The sequence below is a fragment of the Macaca mulatta genome, chromosome 12 (assembly GCF_049350105.2).
Source record: "Macaca mulatta isolate MMU2019108-1 chromosome 12, T2T-MMU8v2.0, whole genome shotgun sequence".
Taxonomy (NCBI): domain Eukaryota; kingdom Metazoa; phylum Chordata; class Mammalia; order Primates; family Cercopithecidae; genus Macaca; species Macaca mulatta.
Window position 1 is genome coordinate 146,803,538 of NC_133417.1, and position 19,911 is coordinate 146,823,448.

The window sequence follows — 19,911 nt, forward strand, 5'->3', positions numbered from 1 at the left end:
CAGCGCGCCCACCTCCGCGGGGCTCCATCCCGGCCTCCCCCGGCCCGCTCTGCAGCGCCCGCGAAGGCTCCCACCCGCAGCCTCTGTTCGCCCGGGGACCCCGGGCCTCCCAGCCCGCGAAGCAACGGCGGTGGCGGCAGCGACAGGAGAAAGCCCGGAGGAGGCGACGGCGAGGGCGGTATTCGGCGTCGCGGCCCGCGCACGGCTCTCTGGGACCCCGAGTCCCACCGCCCATTCCGGGCCCGGAAGCCTGCTGGCGTTGGACTACAAGTCCCGGCAGGCCGCGAGAGAGGGGCGGGGCTCACATGCGCGCCGCGAGGCTCTCTGGGACCCCGAGTCCCACCGCCCATTCCGGGCCCGGAAGTCTGCTGGCGTTGCACTACAAGTCCCGGCAGGCCGCGAGAGAGGGGCGGGGCTCACATGCGCGCCGCGAGGCTCTCTGGGACCCCGAGTTCGGCTCCCGAAAGGCTTGGACTGCGTCTCCCAGCAGGGCGCGCGGCGGGGCAGGCGGGGCACGTGGTCGTTGTCGCGTCGCGTCTTCCGTGCCTCGCCCTCGCTGGCCTTCTGCGTCTGCTGGCGCCTGCAGGGCGTCGTCTCCGACGTGACGGCGGCCGCGCGGCGTTTCCCTTGGGCTCTGCCCTGCGCAGCCCTGGTCCGAGCTGGCCAGTAAGGCCCCGCGCCCTCCCCGCCTCGCCCCGAGGATCCACCGCGGCCGCCCAGGCTGTTGGCCTTGTCCTCACGGCTCGGAGATAAGCCGGCGCTGGTCACACCGCGAAACCCCTGTTCGCACCGAGACCCCGCTCGGGATCATGCGCACAGGCCAGGGCGCAGCAAGCCTTGGAGAAGCTACCTGCACAGCCCATTCCTTGCGCGAGCTTCGCATCTTCTGCCTCAGTTTCCTTACCTGTAAAGGGGTGATCATAGGACATCCTTGGTCACACCTTTGTGGGACCCACCTGGGCTAGAGCGCGGTACCCGCCCAGGACAGTGACTGCTGCTGGAAACCGTCGTGGCACTGGGGTCACCTCCCCAAGGTCAGGGAGGGACTTGCAGAGCCCAAGGCTACCTGGTGCACCCCCCTGCCCCGTGGGCCGCCAGGTCATAGTGCCCCCTGTGTGCATTCCCCTGGTGCACCGCAGGGATCCCCACCTGTCCGGTGAGGAAGATTTGTCTGTCCTCCACTCTGTGTCCACCCTTACAGGCCCTCAGTTTCCATGATGGCTCAGCACAGATGACTATCCTGACCACCTCACACCCCTCCTTCCTCAAGAGGGTTCTGGCGTTTCTCTTTGCTCCCTGGTGCGTGTTTTCTCATGGTGCGTTGCCAAGTCCTTTAAGAAGCCATGTTTCCCTGTCATGCATCCAGGACAGCCCCTTGAACCCCTGGGTCCCCATCTCATCACCCCTGCTTGTTGACATACTGACTTGGTTTTGTTTGTGCTTTGACTCCCCAGGAGGAAGTGGGCTTCCTGCAAGCAGAGCTGTGCCCAGGACCATGCCAGCCCATGACAGGCATTCAGTAAGTTTGTTGAATGAATGTGTAATATATGAAGGTAATATATGTATTGAATGTGTGTAAATAGATGCCTGCTGCATCTCTGGCCTTCATGTGGTCAGTAATTGCTGCACTTTTCAGAAGTGTCTAGAAGAGGCTGGGAGCAGTGGCTCACACCTGTAATCCCAGCACTTTGGGAGGCTGAGGCAGACAGATCACTTGAGGTTAGGGGTTCGAGGCCAGCCTAGCCAATATGGTGAAACTTCATCTCTACTAAAAAAAATTAGCCGGGCATGGTAGTGCGTGCCTGCAGTCCCAGCTACATGGGAGGCTGAGGCAGGAGAATCGCTTGAACCTGGGAGTTGGAGGTTGCTGTGAGCCAAGATCGTGCCACTGCACTCCAACCTGGGAAACAGAGCAAGGCTCCATCTCAAAAAAAAAAAAAAGGTGCCTAGAAGAGTTTTCCAGCTTTTATCTGTTTGTGGCCAATTGTTAATACTTTGCTCCTGGCTGCTGTCTTGCTAAGCTGCCATTTGGACTTGAACATCACCATGTCTTTTCCTGCATTGACCTTCCAGGCCCTTCTTCCTGTTTCTCATATTTTCCATTTCTTTTTTGTTGTTGTATACTTCTGTTATTCTTCGGGATTTTTGTTTGTTTGTTTGGAGACGGAGTCTCGCTCTGTCACCCAGGCCGGAGTGCAGTGGCGTGATCTCAGCTCGCTGTAACCTCCGCCTCCCAGGTTCAAGTGATTCTCCTGCCTTAGCCTCCTGAGTAGCTGGGATTACAGGGCCCCACCACCCCTGGCTAATTTTTGTATTTTCAGTAGAGATGGGGTTTCACCATGTTGGTCATGTTGGTCAGGCTAGTCTCAAACTCCTGACCTCGTGATCCGCCCGCTTCAGCATCCCAAAGTTCTGGGATTACAGGCATGAGCCACCGTGCTTGGCCTTATTGTTTGGTTGTATCTTTCAACTTTCATATAAAAATTTTCTTTTCGGTGATTTTTTTTTTTTTTTTTTTTTTTTAGATAAGGTCTTACTCTGCCACCCAGGCTGGAGTGCAGTGGGGCAATTTTGGCTTACTGCAGCCTGGACCTCCCAGGTTCAAGCAGTCCTCCCACCTCGGCTCCCCATGTAGCTGGGTCCGCAGGCATGTCACCACACCCAGCTAATTTTGTAGAGACAGGTTCTCACCATGCTGCCTAGGCTGTTCTCAAATTCCTGAGCTCAAGTAATCCTCCCACCCCAGGCTTCCAAAGTGCTTCTGAAGTACAGGTGTGAGCCACCGAGCCTTGTCTCTATTTTTCACCTCCAAGAAATTTTAGTTTTTTCTCTGGGCACTCACTTTCTTCCTTGGGAATATGGAGCTAATAGTGATGTTCTTGTAGACTGTGAGAATAACACCGTATGTAGCAGGCCTAGCCCTTGGCAGGCGCTCAGCGAGTCACTGTGTTGATTATTGACAAGGCTGACCTTGGGTGGGAGGAAGGAACACTCACAGTTGAGCCCCCTAGGCAGCTCACCCTCAGGTCCAGTCACTTGGTGACTGCAACAGCCCTCCGAAGCAGGCAAGGGATAACTGAGAGGTAAAGGGACGTGCCCAAGGCCACAATCAAAATATGGCCAAGACAGGATTGAAGCCAGGTCTCCTGAGTCCTGTTTGTATGCTGCAGGGGATTCAGGTAGGAGTGGAGAGAAGCCGGAGTTGGACTTTGTGTCAGCCTGGGTCAGGTGTGAGTTGGCCAATCCTCCTCCTGGTTTGACAGACAAGGAAATGAAACCCAGAAAGGGGACAGCATAGCAGCATCTGGATTAGACCTGGGTTCGCCTTCTGATTAAGATAAGAGATTGGGCGCTTGAGCTTGTTCTTCTTTCCCTGCCAGACCTGATAACTTGTCAAAAGGGGCTCAGGAAGGGAGGCTAAGCGCTGAAACTGTTCAGAGAAAGGAGTGGGCTCCCAGCAGGTGAACGCCACAGTTGTCCAGAGGTAAAGCTTGGTGACAGTGAAATGGGGGGAAGAGGCCTTCGCTTGAGCCCCCTTCATTGCACACAGAGCCTGGGAAGGTGAGGGGCTGGAGCTTCACTGCACACGGAGCCTGGAAAGGCGAGGGGCTGGAGCTTCATTGCACACGGAGCCTGGAAAGGCGAGGGGCTGGAGCTTCATTGCACACAGAGCCTGGGAAGGCGAGGGGCTGGAGCTTCATTGCACACGGAGCCTGGGAAGGCGAGGGGCTGGAGCTTCATTGCACACGGAGCCCTGGAAAGGCGAGGGGCTGGAGCTTCATTGCACACGGAGCCCTGGAAAGGCGAGGGGCTGGAGCTTCATTGCACACGGAGCCTGGGAAGGCGAGGGGCTGGAGCTTCACTGCACACGGAGCCTGGAAAGGCGAGGGGCTGGAGCTTCGTTGCACACGGAGCCTGGAAAGGCGAGGGGCTGGAGCTTCGTTGCACACGGAGCCTGGGAAGGTGGGGGGCTGGAGCTTCATTGCACACGGAGCCTGGGAAGGTGAGGGGCTGGAGCTTCATTGCACACGGAGCCCTGGGAAGGTGAGGGGCTGGAGCTTCATTGCACACGGAGCCTGGAAAGGCGAGGGGCTGGAGCTTCATTGCACACGGAGCCCTGGGAAGGCGAGGGGCTGGAGCTTCATTGCACACGGAGCCTGGGAAGGTGAGGGGCTGGAGCTTCATTGCACACGGAGCCTGGGAAGGCGAGGGGCTGGAGCTTCACTGCACACAGAGCCTGGAAAGGCGAGGGGCTGGAGCTTCGTTGCACACGGAGCCTGGAAAGGCGAGGGGCTGGAGCTTCATTGCACACGGAGCCTGGGAAGGTGAGGGGCTGGAGCTTCGTTGCACACGGAGCCTGGAAAGGCGAGGGGCTGGAGCTTCATTGCACACGGAGCCTGGAAAGGTGAGGAGGACGACAGCAGAGACCCCATGGAGACAGGTATGTGCATGAGTCAGCAGCTTCCCACTCCTCATCCCTCCATCCCCCCAAACACACACAAATCACACAGCAGCAGGGTTTCCCAGCGTAAATAATGTGGGGATATTCCAGAAATATTCCAGAAAAAGACACCCCTGTAGGGTGGGCTTTAGGCTGGCCTGACAATGGGCTTCCTACCCAGTCTTTCTACGGCAAAGCCCAGCACTTGACAAGTCCTGCTTTTGAATGCAGACTCCTTGTGAGCTTCCTATCTCCTCAGTCTTAGTCTCTTTAAGACTGCTAAGGATATTGTGTATTGGGAAGACTTTCAACATGAACAATAAAGACCAACGTAAATTAGAAAAATGACCTGAGAAGAAATAGAAACACAGAGAAACGAAGAGCATTCTGGAACCTTGTTAGAACATTCCTAGAACAATAACAGAATGCTTCAAGAAATAGCCCAAGAAAAGGTTATCAGGAGATAAAATCACAATAGATTAAAGTTACTGCGGGCTCTTTGATTCTTACTTTTGGAGAAGTCAGCCTAAGAAATCTACCCAGAAACCCATGTGGAAGACACACAAAGGTAGATGCACAGCCAGCCCTGAGCTGTGTGGCCACCCCAGTGTCAGACACGTGAATGGAAATGGAATTCCAGCCTAGGTGAGCCTTCAGACAGCTCCACTCCCAGGCTCTCTCACCATGACTCGATGAGGAGCCACTCAGCTGGATTCAATGAACCCACAGAACCAAAGACAATGATAACATGTTTTAAGAAAAGTAAAGTTTAGGCTGGGTACGGTGGCTTACACCTGTAATCCCAGCACTTTGGGAGGCTCAGGCTGGTGGATCACTTGAGGTCAAGACCAACCTGGCCAACATGGTGAAACCCCGTCTCTACTAAAAATAGAAAAATTAGCTGGGTGTGGTGGCAGACACCTGTAGTTCCAGCTACTCGGGAGGCTGAGGCAGGAGAATGGCGTGAACCCGGGAGGCAGAGCTCGCAGCGAGCCGAGATTGTGCCACTGCACTCCAGCCTGGGCGACAGAGCGAGACTCTGCCTCAAAAAAAAAAAAAAAGAATTCCTTCAAGGGATGAAGAATCAGAGGGCATCACTTCTCATCAGCAACATGGATGCTAGAAGACAGTGGAGAAATACATTCAAAATTTTGAGGTGAAACAGTTGTCAACACAGAATTGGTTACCAAGTATAAGAATGTAATAAAGACATTTTCAGATTTGCAGTACTTGGGAAAGCAAAACTCCAAAACTCAGCAGCTAGAAACAATACTTTGTTTTGCTCAAGAATCTGCAATTTGGGCAGGTCTTAATGGGGCACGTCTTTTCTGCTTCACATGGCGCCAGCTAGGGCAGCCTGACTGGGGCTGGAGGATCCAAGTTGAAGAAAACTCACTTATGTGGCCACCTGGCCTGTACTGGTTGAAGGCTGGAGCTCATCCAGGGCTGTGAGCCAGGGGCCTCCTTTCTTCTCACTGGCTTCCTGAGCTTTCTCAGCATGATAGGCAGGAGAGGGGATGAGGAGGTTGCATTAGTCTGCTCAGGCTGCTATAACAAAATACCAGCCTGTGACTTAAATAAAATAAATAGACATTTATTTCTGACAGTTTTGGAGGCTAGGAAGTCTGAGATTAAGATACTGGCTGATTCAGTTCCTGGTGAGGCCCTCTTCCTGGCTTGCAAATGGCTGCCTTCTCACTGTGTCCTCACATGGCAGACAGAGGCTCTCTGGTGTCTCTTTTCCTGAGGGCACCGATCTTATTGAATCAGGGATCCACCCTTACAAACTCATTTAACTTTCATTAACTCCTTGTAAGGTTTATCTCCAAATACATTGAAGGTTAGGGCTTTAGCATATGAACTTTGGAGCATGAGAGAGACAAATGAGTCTGCAGCAGGAGATTCCAAAGGCTAGCATTCTGGAAGGAAAAGGTGAAAGTGCATGGCTTCGTAATGACCTGGCAGTTGGTTAGCATCACGTCTACCATCGTCACAGCCCACCCGGATTTAAAGGGGGAAAGCGTCTAACTCACATTGTCAGGCAAGCAGAGAGGAGGGAGGTAATGTTGAGACCATCTTTGGAAAACACAAAGAAGAGGGAATTATAGCTGTCACAGTGGGCTCAGCAGCAATGTCTTAGGCTTCATAATGTAATTCCCATATGTTGATTTTTTAACCTTTATAATTATTCTATATAGAATGTGAAGATTTTCCATTTTAACCATGTAGAAGTAAAGAAGAAGATAGAAAAATGGCATCTAGGCTGGGCGTGGTGGCTCATGCCTGTAATCCCAGCACTTTGGGAGGCCGAGGCGGGCGGATCACAAGGTCAGGAGATGGAGACCATCCTGGCTAACACGGTGAAACCCCATCTCTACGGAAAATACAAAAAATTAGCCGGGCATCGTAGTGGGCGCCTGTAGTCCCAGCTACTCGGGAAGCTGAGGCAGGAGAATGGCGTGAACCCGGGAGGTGGAGTTTGCAGTGAGCCGAGGTCGCGCCACTGCACTCCAGCCTGGGCAACAGAGCGAGACTCCATCTCAAAAAAAAAAAAAAGAAAAGAAAAGAAAAATAGCATCTAGAAGTAGGAGAAGAAAAAGGGAAGCTGCACTGAAGTCTTAGTTCAGAAAATGTCAGAATCACTTTTAAACCACTTTTAAAATCAGTTTTAAACCACTGGTTTTAAATCAGTTTTAAACCACCGAGTGCAAAGACAGCAATATGGACTGCTGCCTGATCACAAAAGCAAAGGTTTTTATGGTGTGAGAGAAGAGAGCATAGGACACTTTGTTAAAACTCCAAGTCTACAGTACGTTTACATACGTACTGTATAATAAAAGCGAGTACAGCAGGGCAAGGTGGTTCATGCCTGTAATTCCACCACTGGGAGGCTGAGGCGGGTGGATCATTTGAGGTCAGGAGTTTGAAACCAGCCTGACCAACATAGTGAAACCCCGTCTCTACTAAAAATACAAAAAATTAGCTGGGTATGATGGCACACGTCTGTAATCTGAGCTACCCAGGAGGCTGAGGCACAAGAATCACTTGAACTCGGGAGGTGGAGGTTGCAGTAAGCCAAGACTGTGCCACTGCACTCCAGCCCGGGTGAAAGAGCAAGACTCTGTCTCAAAAAAAAAAAAAAATACAACTTATAAACCATTACTTTCTTCTGCACCAGCCATGTTTTGTGATTTTTCATTGTATTTGAAAATGTACCAAGACTTTCCAGAAATGAAGACACAGAACCTCACATTGACAGGGTCATCCACGTACCAGCAGCATAAATAAAAACAAATCCACATCCAAACTCAACATAGTGTAACTATACAATATCACGGCTAAAGAGAATATTATTTAACCAGAGAGGAAAACAGACTGTGAAAGAACAATAATCAAACTGATGGCAGACATTTCATCAGGAGCTATAGGAGCAAGAAAACGGTGCAGTAATATCTGGGGCGGATGCCTTAAGCTCAAGAGTTTGGGATAAGCCTGAGCAGCATGGCAAAACCCCATCTCTACGAAAAATACAAAAAATTAGCCAGGCATGGTGGTGCATGGCTATAGTCCCAGCCACCCGGGAGGCTGAGGAGGGAGAATCATCTGAGCCTGGGAGGTCAAAAGGCTGCAGTGAGTGGAGATTGTGCCACTGCACTCCAGCCTGGGCAACAGAGTGAGATCCTGTCTCAAAAAAAGAAAAAAAAAAAAAGTCCATTTACAATAGCACCAAAAAGAACAAAACGCTTCTTAGGGATACATGTAACAAAGACTTGTGGGCCGGGCACGGGGGCTCACGCCTATAATCCCAGCACTTTGGGAGGCTGAGATGGGCGGAACATGAGGTCAGGAGATCGAGACCATCCTGGCTAACACAGTGAAACCCTGTCTGTACTAAAAAATACAAAAACAAAATTAGCCAGGCGTGGTGGTGGGCACCTGTAGTCCCAGCTACTCGGGAGGCTGAGGCGGGAGAATGGCATGAACCCAGGAGGTGGAGCTTGCAGTGAGCTGAGATCGCACCTGGGCAACAGACCGAGACTCCGTCTCACAAAAAAAAAAAATTTGTGAAACTTGTAAAATGAAAACTACAAAATGGCCAGGAACAGTGGCTCACACCTGTAATCCCAGCACTTTGGGAAGCAGAGGTGGGCAGATCACCTGAGGTCAGGAGTTCAAGACCAGCCTGACCAATATGGTGAAACCCTGTCTCTACTAAAAATACAAAAATTAGCCGGGCGTGGTGGCATGTGCCTGTAGTCCCAGCTACTCCGGAGGCTGAGACAGGAGAATTGCTTGAACCGAGGAGGTGGAGGTTGCAGTGAGCCGAGATTGTGCCATTGCACTCCATACTGGGTGACAGACCGAGACTGCATCTCGGGAAAAAAAAAAAATTAGCCGGGCCTAGTGGTGGATGCCTGTAGTCCCAGCTACTCTGGAGGCTGAAGTGGGAGAATTTTTTGAACCTGGGAGGTGGAGGTTGCAGTGAGCTGACATCGTGCCACTGCACTCCAGCCTGGGTGACAGAGTGAGACTCCATCTCAAAAAACAAACAGGCCGGGCGCGGTGGCTCAAGCCTGTAATCCCAGCACTTTGGGAGGCCGAGACGGGCGGATCACGAGGTCGGGAGATCGAGACCATCCTGGTTAACACGGTGAAACCCCGTCTCTACTAAAAAATACAAAAAACTAGCCGGGCGTGGTGGCGGGCGCCTGTAGTCCCAGCTACTCGGGAGGCTGAGGCAGGAGAATGGCGTGAACCCGGGAGGCGGAGCTTGCAGTGAGCTGAGATCTGGCCACTGCGCTCCAGCCTGGGTGACAGAGCGAGACTCCGTCTCAAAAAAAAAAAAAAAAGACAGATATGTAGATTAATGAAGTCAAATTCATTACCAGAAATGGACTTATGATCAGTTGATTTTTTAAAAGTATGCCAAGACAATTCAGTTGGGAAATAATCATTTTATTTTAATTTTTTTGTTTTAGCCCTGTTCTAACAAGTGAACAAAGGGGAGGAGTAATTTTTTCAACAAATGGTGCTGGGATCTTGCAGGTACCTGAACATATGCAAGCTCCTGGAGGGCAGCATGCCCAGGGAGGGCAGGTAAGCTCTGTGCCCACACCCCCACAACAAACACACACACACATATACGTACCCCACACACACATACCCAACACACGCACACACCCAACACACGCACACATACCCAACGCACACACTGAACACACACATACACACACCCAACATCATAACACACACACCCAACACACCTACACAACCCCCAGACACACACACTCAACACACACAACACACACACATACCCAACACACACACATACCCAACACACATCCCAGCATACACAGCATACACACATACCCAACACACATCCCAGCATACACAGCATACACACATACCCAACACAACACACACCAACACACACACACCCAACACATAACACTTCCAACACACACATACACATACCCAACACACAACATACACATATACACCCCCAATACACACAACACATGCCCAACGCACACAACACACACATATACACACCAAACACACACACACGCCTAACACACACATATACACAACACACCTCCCAATACATACACAACGTACACACACCCAACACCCAACACACACCAACACAACACACATACCCAACACACACACATGCCCAACACACACCCAACATACACACAACACACACACCCACACACACCAACACATACAACACACAGACACTTCCACACACCCAACACACACACATACCCAACACACACACACTAATACAACACCCCACACACCCCAGCACACATACATGACACACAAACACACATCCAACACACACACACACACACAACTGGATATCCACATGCAAAAGAATGAAGTTAGACCCAATCGACTAAAAACGGATCATGAATTTGAATGTAAAAGCTAAAACTATAAAATAGCTTATTAGATATGACACCAAACGCACAAGAGACAATTTTTTTTTTTTTTTTTTGAGACGGAGTCTCCTTCTGTCGCCCAGGCTGGAGTGCAGGGGCGCGATCTCCACTCACTGCAAGCTCCGCCTCCCGGGTTCACACCATTCTCCTGCCTCAGCCTCCCAAGTAGCTGGGACTACAGGTGCCCACCACCGTGCCCGGCTAATTTTTGTATTTTTTTGTAGAGACAGGGTTTCACTGTGTTAGCCAGGATGGTCTTGATCTCCTGACCTCGTGATCCACCCGTCTCGGCCTCCCAAAGTGCTGGGATTACAGGCATGAGCCACCACGCCCGGCCCAAGACAAAATTTAAAAATAGATTAATTCGAATTCACCAAATTGAAAACTTGTATGCTTCAAAGGATACCATCAAGAAAGTGAAAAGGCAGGCTACCCAATGGGAGAAAGTATCTGCAAATCATCTGTCTGATAAGAGACGTGTATCCAAGATAGATATTTTAACAAGTTCTTACCATGCAATAATACAAATACAAATAATCCAATTTAAAAATGGGCAGGGCCAGGCATGGTGGCTCATGCCTCTAATCCCAGCACTTTGGGAAGCTGAGGTGGGAGGATAGCTTGAGCCCAGGAGTGTGAGACCAGCCTGGGCAACAGAGCAAGATCTCGTCTCTACAAATAATTAAGAAAATGAGCCAGGCGTGGTCGTACATGCCTGTGGTCCCAGTTAGGAGGCTGAGGTGAGAGGATCACTTGAGCTTGGGAGGTAGAGGCAGCAGTGAGCCGTGAGCTTGCTCTACTCCAGCCTGGGGAGTAGAGCAAGACCCTGTCTCAAAAAAAAAAAAAATTGCAGGGATATATTAATATTTGTGTTACAACATTGTTGTTTATCTGAAATTAAAATTCCACTGTGTGTTCTGTATTTTATCTAGCACCCTAAAGGAACAATTATCCCTCAACTGAAAACTACTCTGTTCCTGCATAACAAATCTTAGACCAAGACCTGGAAAGATTCAACCATTTCCAAGTAACTTAATTGCATCCAGGAACAAAGCTCAGGAATATTTATAGGAATACGAAAATATGCAGCACCCAACCAAGTAAATTACATGACAATGATAATCTCATGGAAAGTTACCAGGCATGCAAACAGCAGGAAAATACTAGCCTTGGCCGGGCACAGTGGCTTACGCCTGTAACCCCTGCACTTTGGGAGGCCAAGCAGGAGGATCACAAAGTCAAGAGATCAAGACCATCCTGGCCAAAATGGTGAAACTTTGTCTCTACTAAAAATACAAAAATTAGCTGGGCATGGTGGCGCGCACCTGTAGTCCCAGCTACTCAGGGGGCTGAGGCAGGAGAATCTCTTGAACCCGGTAGGTGGAGGTTGCAGTGAGCCGAGTTCGCGCCACTGCACTCCAGCCTGGCAACACAGCGAGACTCCATCTCAAAATATATATATATTAGCCTTGAGGAGAAAAATCAACCAATCAAAAACAACTCGTAGTTAACACATATGTTAGAATTAACAGACAAATATATTAAAAGTTATTATAACTGTATTTTATGTATGAGAAAAGTTAAGTAAAAACATGGACCTTATAAAAATGCCTGAAAGTAATTTTCCAGAGTTGAAACTATAATGTGTGATATGAAAGATACACAGGACGGGATTCGCAGCAGACAATATGCTGCAGAGGAAGAGCCTGGTGAGCGTGGCTCTCGCCTGTGATCCCAGCACTCTGGGAGGCCAAGGCGGGAGGAGAATTTGAGGCCAGGAGTTTAAGACCAACCTGGGCAACATAATGAGACCCCATCTCAATAAAAAAAAATTTGTAAAAGTTTAGATAATTTGAAAACATAGCGATAGAAATATGCAAAATGAAACAGAATAATTACTTTTTTATTTTTATTTTTTGAGACAGAGTTTCGCTCTGTCACCTAGTCTAGAGTGCAATGGCATGATCTCAGCTCACCACAACCTCTACCTCCCAGGTTCAAGTGAGTCTGTTGCCTCAGCCTCCTGAGTAGCTAGAATTACAGGTGTGTGCCACCACACCCGGTTAATTTTTGTATTTTTAATAGAGATGGGGTTTCACCATGTTGGTCAGGCTGGTCTTGAACTCCTGACTTCGTGATCTGCCCGCCCCAACCTCCCAAAGTGTTGGGATTACAGGCGTGAGCCACCGCGCCTGGCAGAAAGAAGAATTTCTATAAACAAAGAGTGCCATTGAGCCATGGGACAAACTAGGACGTGTTCACGTGGAGTGAGTGAACAGGAAACGCGGCACATCTGAGCCTCCAGCAGCCCCTCCTGGCCTCAGGCAGAAGGGAGGCTTCAGTCACAGCTGCCTGGACTCTGAGTTTAACTCACGGAGGTTAGTTGTTCCAGGTTCCCCAGTAGAACGTAGCTAAAATCCAAATCCCCAGACTGCTGCCTCCTATTCCCACATACTCACTTCTCCCCAGGAAGAGGGATGTGTGTGGTAGCATCAGGCACACATCCCTGTGTGGCCTTGGCCACACTTAACCTTTTTGAATTAACATTTCTTTATTTCTAAATAGGAGTGATAAACCCTTGTGGGGGCTGTCTATTTGGAGTATGTGGGAGTAAAATAATTCAATGAAAAAATGAAGAAAACTTGCCGAAGAAGGGCCCTGCAGGGCATGGTGGCCCACACCTGTAACCCTGGCTACTCGGGGGGCTGACGTGGGAGGACTGCTTGAGGCCAGGAGTTAAAGACCAGCCCTGGGCAACATAGCCAGACCCAGTCTCTACAAAAAATTAGCCAGGCATGGTGGTATGCCTGTAACCCCAGCTACTTAGGTGGCTGGGGTGGGAGGATTTTTTAGCCCACAAAAAAAATTAAAAAAAAAAAAAGACTGGGTATGGTGGCTCATGCCTATGATCTCAACACTTGGGGAGGTCAAGGTAAGAGGAGTGTTTGAGCCCAGGAGTTTGAGACCAACCTGGGCAACATAAGGAGACCTTGCCTTTACACAAAATTTAAAAATTAACTGGGCATGGTGGCAGCTGCCTGTGGTCCCAGTTACTTAGAAGCCTGAGGCGGAGGGATCACTTGGCCCAGGAGGCCGAGGATGCAGTGAGCTGTGATTGCGCCACTGCACTCCAGCCTGGGCGACAGCGTGAGGCTCCGTCACAAAAAATAAAAAAAAAGAGAAGATACTTGGTGAAAACTGAGTTGCCCTCGCATACTTCCTGTCTCCAGCTCTCCTCTCTGAGGGGCGCCACTGCTGGGCCCTCGGGGCCTTTGTGGAGCGTCTGTGCGTGGAGAGGCAGGCACACCTACGTGTGTATTATTCTATTTTTATACACATGGTGGCCGGCAGTGCCCTTCCCTCTGCACCACAACATAGACAGACCTAGCTTCCCACAGCAGAACGGTAGACGTCTGCATAGGACTCTATTCTAAACAAATTAGCGCTGAGCCGTAATGGAGCGTGTCCCTGTAGGTGAGTATTTAGGGCCCTCCTGACCTTTGCTGTTACCATGAACCCTGAAGTGGCCCCCCTGTGAGATCACATAGGAACGATTCCTAGGGGGAGAGTTTGCTGAGTCAACAGGTACAAGTGTTGAAAATGCTGGCACAGGAGACTGCCCTCCATGGTGCTGCACCCTTCTGACCCTTCTCCCCACCCCTGGGCAAACAGCTCAGATTCACTCACAGGTTCTAAATGCTTCTGCCTTTCAACTTATTTTGTCCACCCCACACCCTGGGAGAAGGGTTTATGACTGTCCCCATTACAGCTGAGGGAGGCTAGCGGCAGCTCAAGGCCACGTTTGTGAAGGTGAGGGGCTGGGGTTGGAACCCAGGAAGGCTCGCTGCGGTGTCCACACCGCCGCCTCCTGCTGCCTTTCCATTAACAAACTTCTTTATCCTTGCTAATCTGACATTTTTTAAACAACAGCTCTCGCTGTTGCTGAAAAAAATAATTTAAATCCAGGCTGGGCACAGTGGCTCATGCCTATAATCCCAGTATTTTGGGAGGCCAAGGCAGGCGGATCACTAGAGTTTAGGAGTTCAAGACCAGCCTACCCAGCACAGTGAAACCCCATCTCTACTAACAATACAAAAATTAGCAGGGCGTGGTGGTCCCAGCTACTCGGGAGGCTGAGGCAGGAGAATCGCTTGTACCCGGAGGTGGAGGTTGCAATGAGCCGATCGCGCTACTGCACTCCTGCCTGGTGACAGGAAAAGACTCCATCTCAAAAGAATAAAACTAACTAACTAATAAATAAATAAATAAATATGTAATCCATATATATTTCTGTTTGCATCTCTAAAACATAAGGGCTTTAAAAATATAACTACAGGCCGGGCGCGGTGGCTCAAGCCTGTAATCCCAGCACTTTGGGAGGCCGAGACGGGCGGATCACAAGGTCAGGAGATCGAGACCATCCTGGCTAACACGGCGAAACCCCGTCTCTACTAAAAACACAAAAAATTAGCCGGGCGAGGTGGCGGCGCCTGTGGTCCCAGCTACTCGGGAGGCTGAGGCAGGAGAATGGCATGAACCCGGGAGGCGGAGCTTGCAGTGAGCTGAGATCTGGCCACTGCACTCCAGCCTGGGCAACAGAGCGAGACTCCGTCTCAAAAAAAAAAAAAAAAAAAAAAAAATATATATATATATATATATATATAACTACAATGCCATTTTCACAGTATTAAAAATTAACAAGAGGGTTTCGATTCCAGGTAAGATGGAGTAAGCAAGTTCCACCTGCCTCTCCTGTGGAATGCAGCTATAAAATCTGGACGCAACTTGTGGAGCAGATACTTGAGGTTTCTGAGCAGTAAACAGCAGCAGGTGGATTAGGAAAGACCAATGGTACGATTTGGCTGTGTCCCCACCCAAATCTCATCTTGAATTGTAGCTCCCATAATTCCCACGTATTGTGGGAGGGACCTGGTGGGAGATAACTGAATCACGGGGGCGGTTCCTCCCATACTGTTCTCATGGTAAGGAATAAGTCTTGCGAAATCTAATGGTTTTATGAGGGGAAAGCGCTTTTACTTGGTTCTCATTTTCTCTCTTGCCTGTTGCCACGTAAGACATGTCTTCGCCTTCTGCCGTGATTGTGAGGCCTCCCCAGCCATTAAACCTCTTTTTCTTTATAAATTACCCCATCTCAGGTATGTCTTGATCAGCAGTGTGAAATGGACTAACACAACCAGAATTCAAAGTACCACTGAATGGCTGTGAGTTACCCACTGGTTGGCCCGGATGTCTCTTGGTCTGGACAAGCTATGACAAGACATAGACAAGCTGATTCTAAGATGTGTATGAAAAGCAAAGACACGGCCGGGCGCGGTGGCTCAAGCCTATAATCCCAGCACTTTGGGAGGCCGAGACGGGCGGATCACGAGGTCAGGAGATCGAGACCATCCTGGCTAACACAGTGAAACCCCGTCTCTACTAAAAAATACGAAAAACTAGCGGGGCGTGGTGGCGGGCGCCTGTAGTCCCAGCTACTCGGGAGGCTGAGGCAGGAGAATGGCCTAAACCCGGGAGGCAGAGCTTGCAGTGAGCCGAGATCGTGCCACCGCACTCCAGCCTGGGCGATAGAGCGAGACTCCGTCTCAAAAAAAAAAAAAAAGAAAAGCAAAGACACTATAATAGTCTAAACAATTTTGAAAGAGAAAAATAAAGTTAAATCATACTCCCCACTTTTAAGCGTTCCTGTAAGCAGTGTAGTTGGGGTAAAGGGGTATATACACAGGTCTTTTGAACAATAGGATCCAGCAGTAGGCCACACACATACGGTTAACTGATTTCTGACATGGTGCAAAAGCAAGTCAACAGAGAGGAGAATAGTCTTTTCAACAAACGGCACTGGAACAATCGGACATTGATATACCAAAAAAAGGCAATTTCAAACCACATGCTTTATACAAAAATTGATATAAATGGGTCATAGGTCTAAATGTAAAAAAGTAACACTATAAAATTTTTAGGTGAAAACATCTAAAATTCTTGTGACCTGGGAATAGAGTTCTTAGATATAATACCAAAGCACAATCCATAGAACCAAACCCATGTTAAAGCTATAAAACTCCCAGAAGAAAACATAGGAAAAAATCTTCGTGATCTTGGATTTGGCAATGGTTTCTGCAATGTGACACCAAAAGCACAAGCAACAAAAGAAAAATTAAATTGAACTTCATCAAAATTAAAACTTGTGCACATCAAAGGACACTCTCAAGAGAGTGAAAAGAGAATCCATGGAAGAAAAATACTTGCAAATTATATATCTGATAAGAGTTTAATATCCAGAATATATAAGGAACTCCTACAACTCAGCAACAACAAACAACCCAGTTGAAGAACAGACAACTTTAATAGAAAATTTCCCAAAGAAAACATACGAATGGCCAAGAAGCACACAAAAAGATGCCCACCATCACTAATCATTAGGGAAACACAGAACAAAATCCCACTGAGATACCTCTTTACACCCATCAGGATGGCTACTATCAAAGAAACATAAAATAACCAATGTTGGCACAGTTATGGGAAAATTGGAACCTGTGCACTGTTGGTGGGATTGTAAAATGGTATAGCTGCTGTGGAAAACAGAATGGTGGTTCCTTAGAAAACTAAAAACAGAATTCCCATATGTCATAGCTCATTGTGTGTTGCTGTAGCAGAATACCTGAGACTGGGTGTTGTGGGAAGTCGGGGACCCCAAACGGAGGGACCAGCTGGAGCTGTTGCAGAGGAACATAAATTGTGAAGATTTCATGGACATTTATTACTTCTCAAATAATACTCATAATTTTTTTACTCCTGTCTTTAATCTCTTGATCCTGTTATCTTCATAAGCTGGGAATGTATGTCACTTCAGAACCCTGTGATAATTGTGTTAACTGTACAAATTGATTGTAAAACGTGTTTGAACAATGTGAAATCAGTGCACCTTGAAAAAACAGAATAACAGCACTTTTAGGGAACAAGAGAAGAAAACCATAAGGTCTGCCTGCGGGATTGGGCAAAAAGAGCCATATTTTTTCCTTGCAGAGAGCCTATAAACAGATGTGCAAGTAGAAGAGGTATCGCTAAATTATTTTCCTAGCAGGTAATATTAATATTAATACCCTGGGAAAGGAATGCATTCCCGGGGGGAGGTCTATAAACGGCCGCTCTGGGAGTGTCTGTCTGAAGTGGTTGTGATAAGGATTGAGATACGCCCTGGTCTCCTGCAGTAGTACCTTCAGGCTTACTAGGGTGGGGAAAAACGCCACCCTGGTAAATTTGAGGTCAGACTGGTTCTCTGCTCTCAAACCCTGTTTTCTGTTAAGATGTTTATCAAGACAATACGTGCACAGCTGAACATAGACCCTTATCAGTAGTTCTGTTTTGCCTTGTCCTGTTTCCTCAGAAGCATGTGATCTTTGTTCTGCTTTTTGCCCTTTGAAGCATGTGATCTTTGTGACCTACTCCCTGTTCTTGCACCCCCTCCCTTTTTGAAATCTGTAATAAAACTTGCTGGTTTTGCGGCTCAGGTGGGCATCGCAGCCCTACCGATACGTGATGTCACAACCAGCAACCCGGCTGCAAAATTCCTCTCTTTGTACTCTTTCTCTTTATTTCTCAGACTGGCCAACACTTATGGAAAATAGAAAGAACCTACATTGAAATATTGGGGACGGGTTCTCCTGATAACTGGGTAATTGATAAACAATAGACGTTTGTTTGACTCATGGTTCTGGAGGCTGAGATGTCCAAGGGCAGGGCACCAGCATCTGGTGAGGGCCTTCCTGCATCATGTGTAGTGAAAGGTGGAAGGGCAAGAGAGAGAGACAGTGAAAGGGACCAAGAGCAAGAGGGGGCCACATTCACGTAAAGTCACTCGTGAGCTAACTAATGCACTCACGCAATAACAGCATGCAACCATTCATGTTGACAGAGCCTTCATGCCCTAAATGGCTCTTATAAGGCCCCACCTCCCGACACCGTTGCATTGGGGATTAAGTTTTCAACACAGGAACTTTGTTGCATACATTCAAACCATAGCACTGTATGATTCAGGAATCCCACTTCTGGGCATATACTCCCCACAAATGAAAAACAAGATCTTAAGGAGACATTTGTTTTCTTTTTCTTCTTTTTTTATTTTTTTTTTGGAGACAGAGTCTTGTTCTGTCGCCCAGGCCAGAGTACAATGGTCCAGTCTCTGCTCAGTGCAGCCTGTGCCTCCTGGGTTCAAGCAATTCTCCTGCCTCAGGCTCCTGAATAGCTTGGACTACAGGCACATGCTGCCATGCCCAGCTAATTTTTGTATTTTTAGTAGAGACAGGGTTTCTCCATGTTGGCCAGGATGGTCTTGATCTCCTGACCTCATGATCCACCCGCCTCAGCCAGAGTGCAGTGGCACCATCTCGGTTCACTGCAACCTCCGCCTCCTGGGTTCAAGCGATTCTTCTGCCTCAACCTGCCAAGCTGCGACTACAGACGCTAGCCACCATGCCCAGCTAATTTTTGTATTTTTGGTAGAGACGGGGTGTCACCATATTGGCCAGGCTGGTCTCGAACTCCTAGACCTCGTGATCCACCTGCCTCAGCCTCCCAAAGTGATGGGATTACAGGCATGAGCCTCAGCACCTGGCCGCCTTTTCTTTTCTTTTTTTTTTTTTTTTGAGATGGAGTTTCACTCTTGTTGCCCAGGCTGGAGTGCAATGGTGCCATCTCAGCTCACCAAAACCTCCGCCTCCTGGGTAAAAGTGATTCTCCTGCCTCAGCCTCCCGAGTAGCTGGGATTACAGGCATGCGCTACCACGCCGGGCTAATTTTGAATTTTTAGTAGAGACAGGGTTTCTCCATGTTTGTCAGGCTGGTCTCGAACTCCCGATCTCAGGTGATCCACCCACCTTGGCTTCCCAAAGTGCTGGGATTACAGGCCCAGCCTGTTATTTTTTAAATTAGAGATGAGGTCTCACTGTGTTGCTCAGGCTGGTCTCAAACTCCTGGACTCAAGCAATACTCCTGCCTTGGACTCCCAAAGTGCTGGGATTACAGACATGAGACACTGCACCCAGCCCCTTTAAAGAGATATTTACATGCCATGTTCATGGCAGCATTATGCGCAATAGCCAAGAGATGGGAAAAACCCGAAGTCCCTCAACAAATGAATGGATATGGAAAATGTGGTGTATCCATGCAGTGGAATGTTATTAGCCTTAAAAGGACGGAACTCCTGACCACAACATGGATAAACCGAAAGGACATTATGCTCAGTGAAATAAGCCAGTCACAAAGAGACAAATGCTGCCTGATTCCTTTTATATGAGGAAATCTAGTCACATTCATAGAAATAAAAAGCAGAAAGGTGGTTGCCAGGGGCTGGGAGGGGACTGGGAAGCTGTTCTTTAATGGATAAAGGGTTTCAGTTCTGCAAGATGAAAAGACTTGTGGAGATGGTTGCACAACAATGTAAACATAACGCCATTGAACTGTACAAAGATGGGAACATTTATGTTATGTGTACTTTACCACAGT

At 48.7% G+C, this 19,911-nt stretch overlaps 2 protein-coding genes across 9 annotated transcripts in view; one reads left to right on the forward strand and one right to left on the reverse strand.

The window, feature by feature from the left end:
• Nucleotides 1-156, reverse strand: part of STK25 (serine/threonine kinase 25) — a 15,034-nt gene extending 14,878 nt beyond the window's left edge. For 5 of the 8 annotated variants that reach the window (XM_015111555.3, XM_077958166.1, XM_077958170.1 and 2 more), the window contains exon 1: nucleotides 13-156. The gene's annotated coding sequence lies outside the window, so the exon portion shown is untranslated. The remainder of the gene's footprint in view (nucleotides 1-12) is intronic. The other 3 variants (XM_015111557.3, XM_077958167.1, XM_077958171.1) reach the window with 1 other exon arrangement.
• The window catches only part of LOC106992798 (uncharacterized), an 18,363-nt gene extending 388 nt beyond the window's left edge, over nucleotides 1-17,975 (forward strand). Inside the window, exons 2-6 of the mRNA XM_077956540.1 lie at nucleotides 4-1,316; nucleotides 1,455-1,519; nucleotides 9,421-9,538; nucleotides 15,111-15,243; nucleotides 15,549-17,975. Of these exons, the coding sequence (XP_077812666.1) occupies nucleotides 4-670 (667 nt within the window). The 3' untranslated portion in view covers nucleotides 671-1,316; nucleotides 1,455-1,519; nucleotides 9,421-9,538; nucleotides 15,111-15,243; nucleotides 15,549-17,975. The remainder of the gene's footprint in view (nucleotides 1-3; nucleotides 1,317-1,454; nucleotides 1,520-9,420; nucleotides 9,539-15,110; nucleotides 15,244-15,548) is intronic.
• The last annotated feature ends 1,936 nt before the right edge of the window (nucleotides 17,976-19,911 follow it).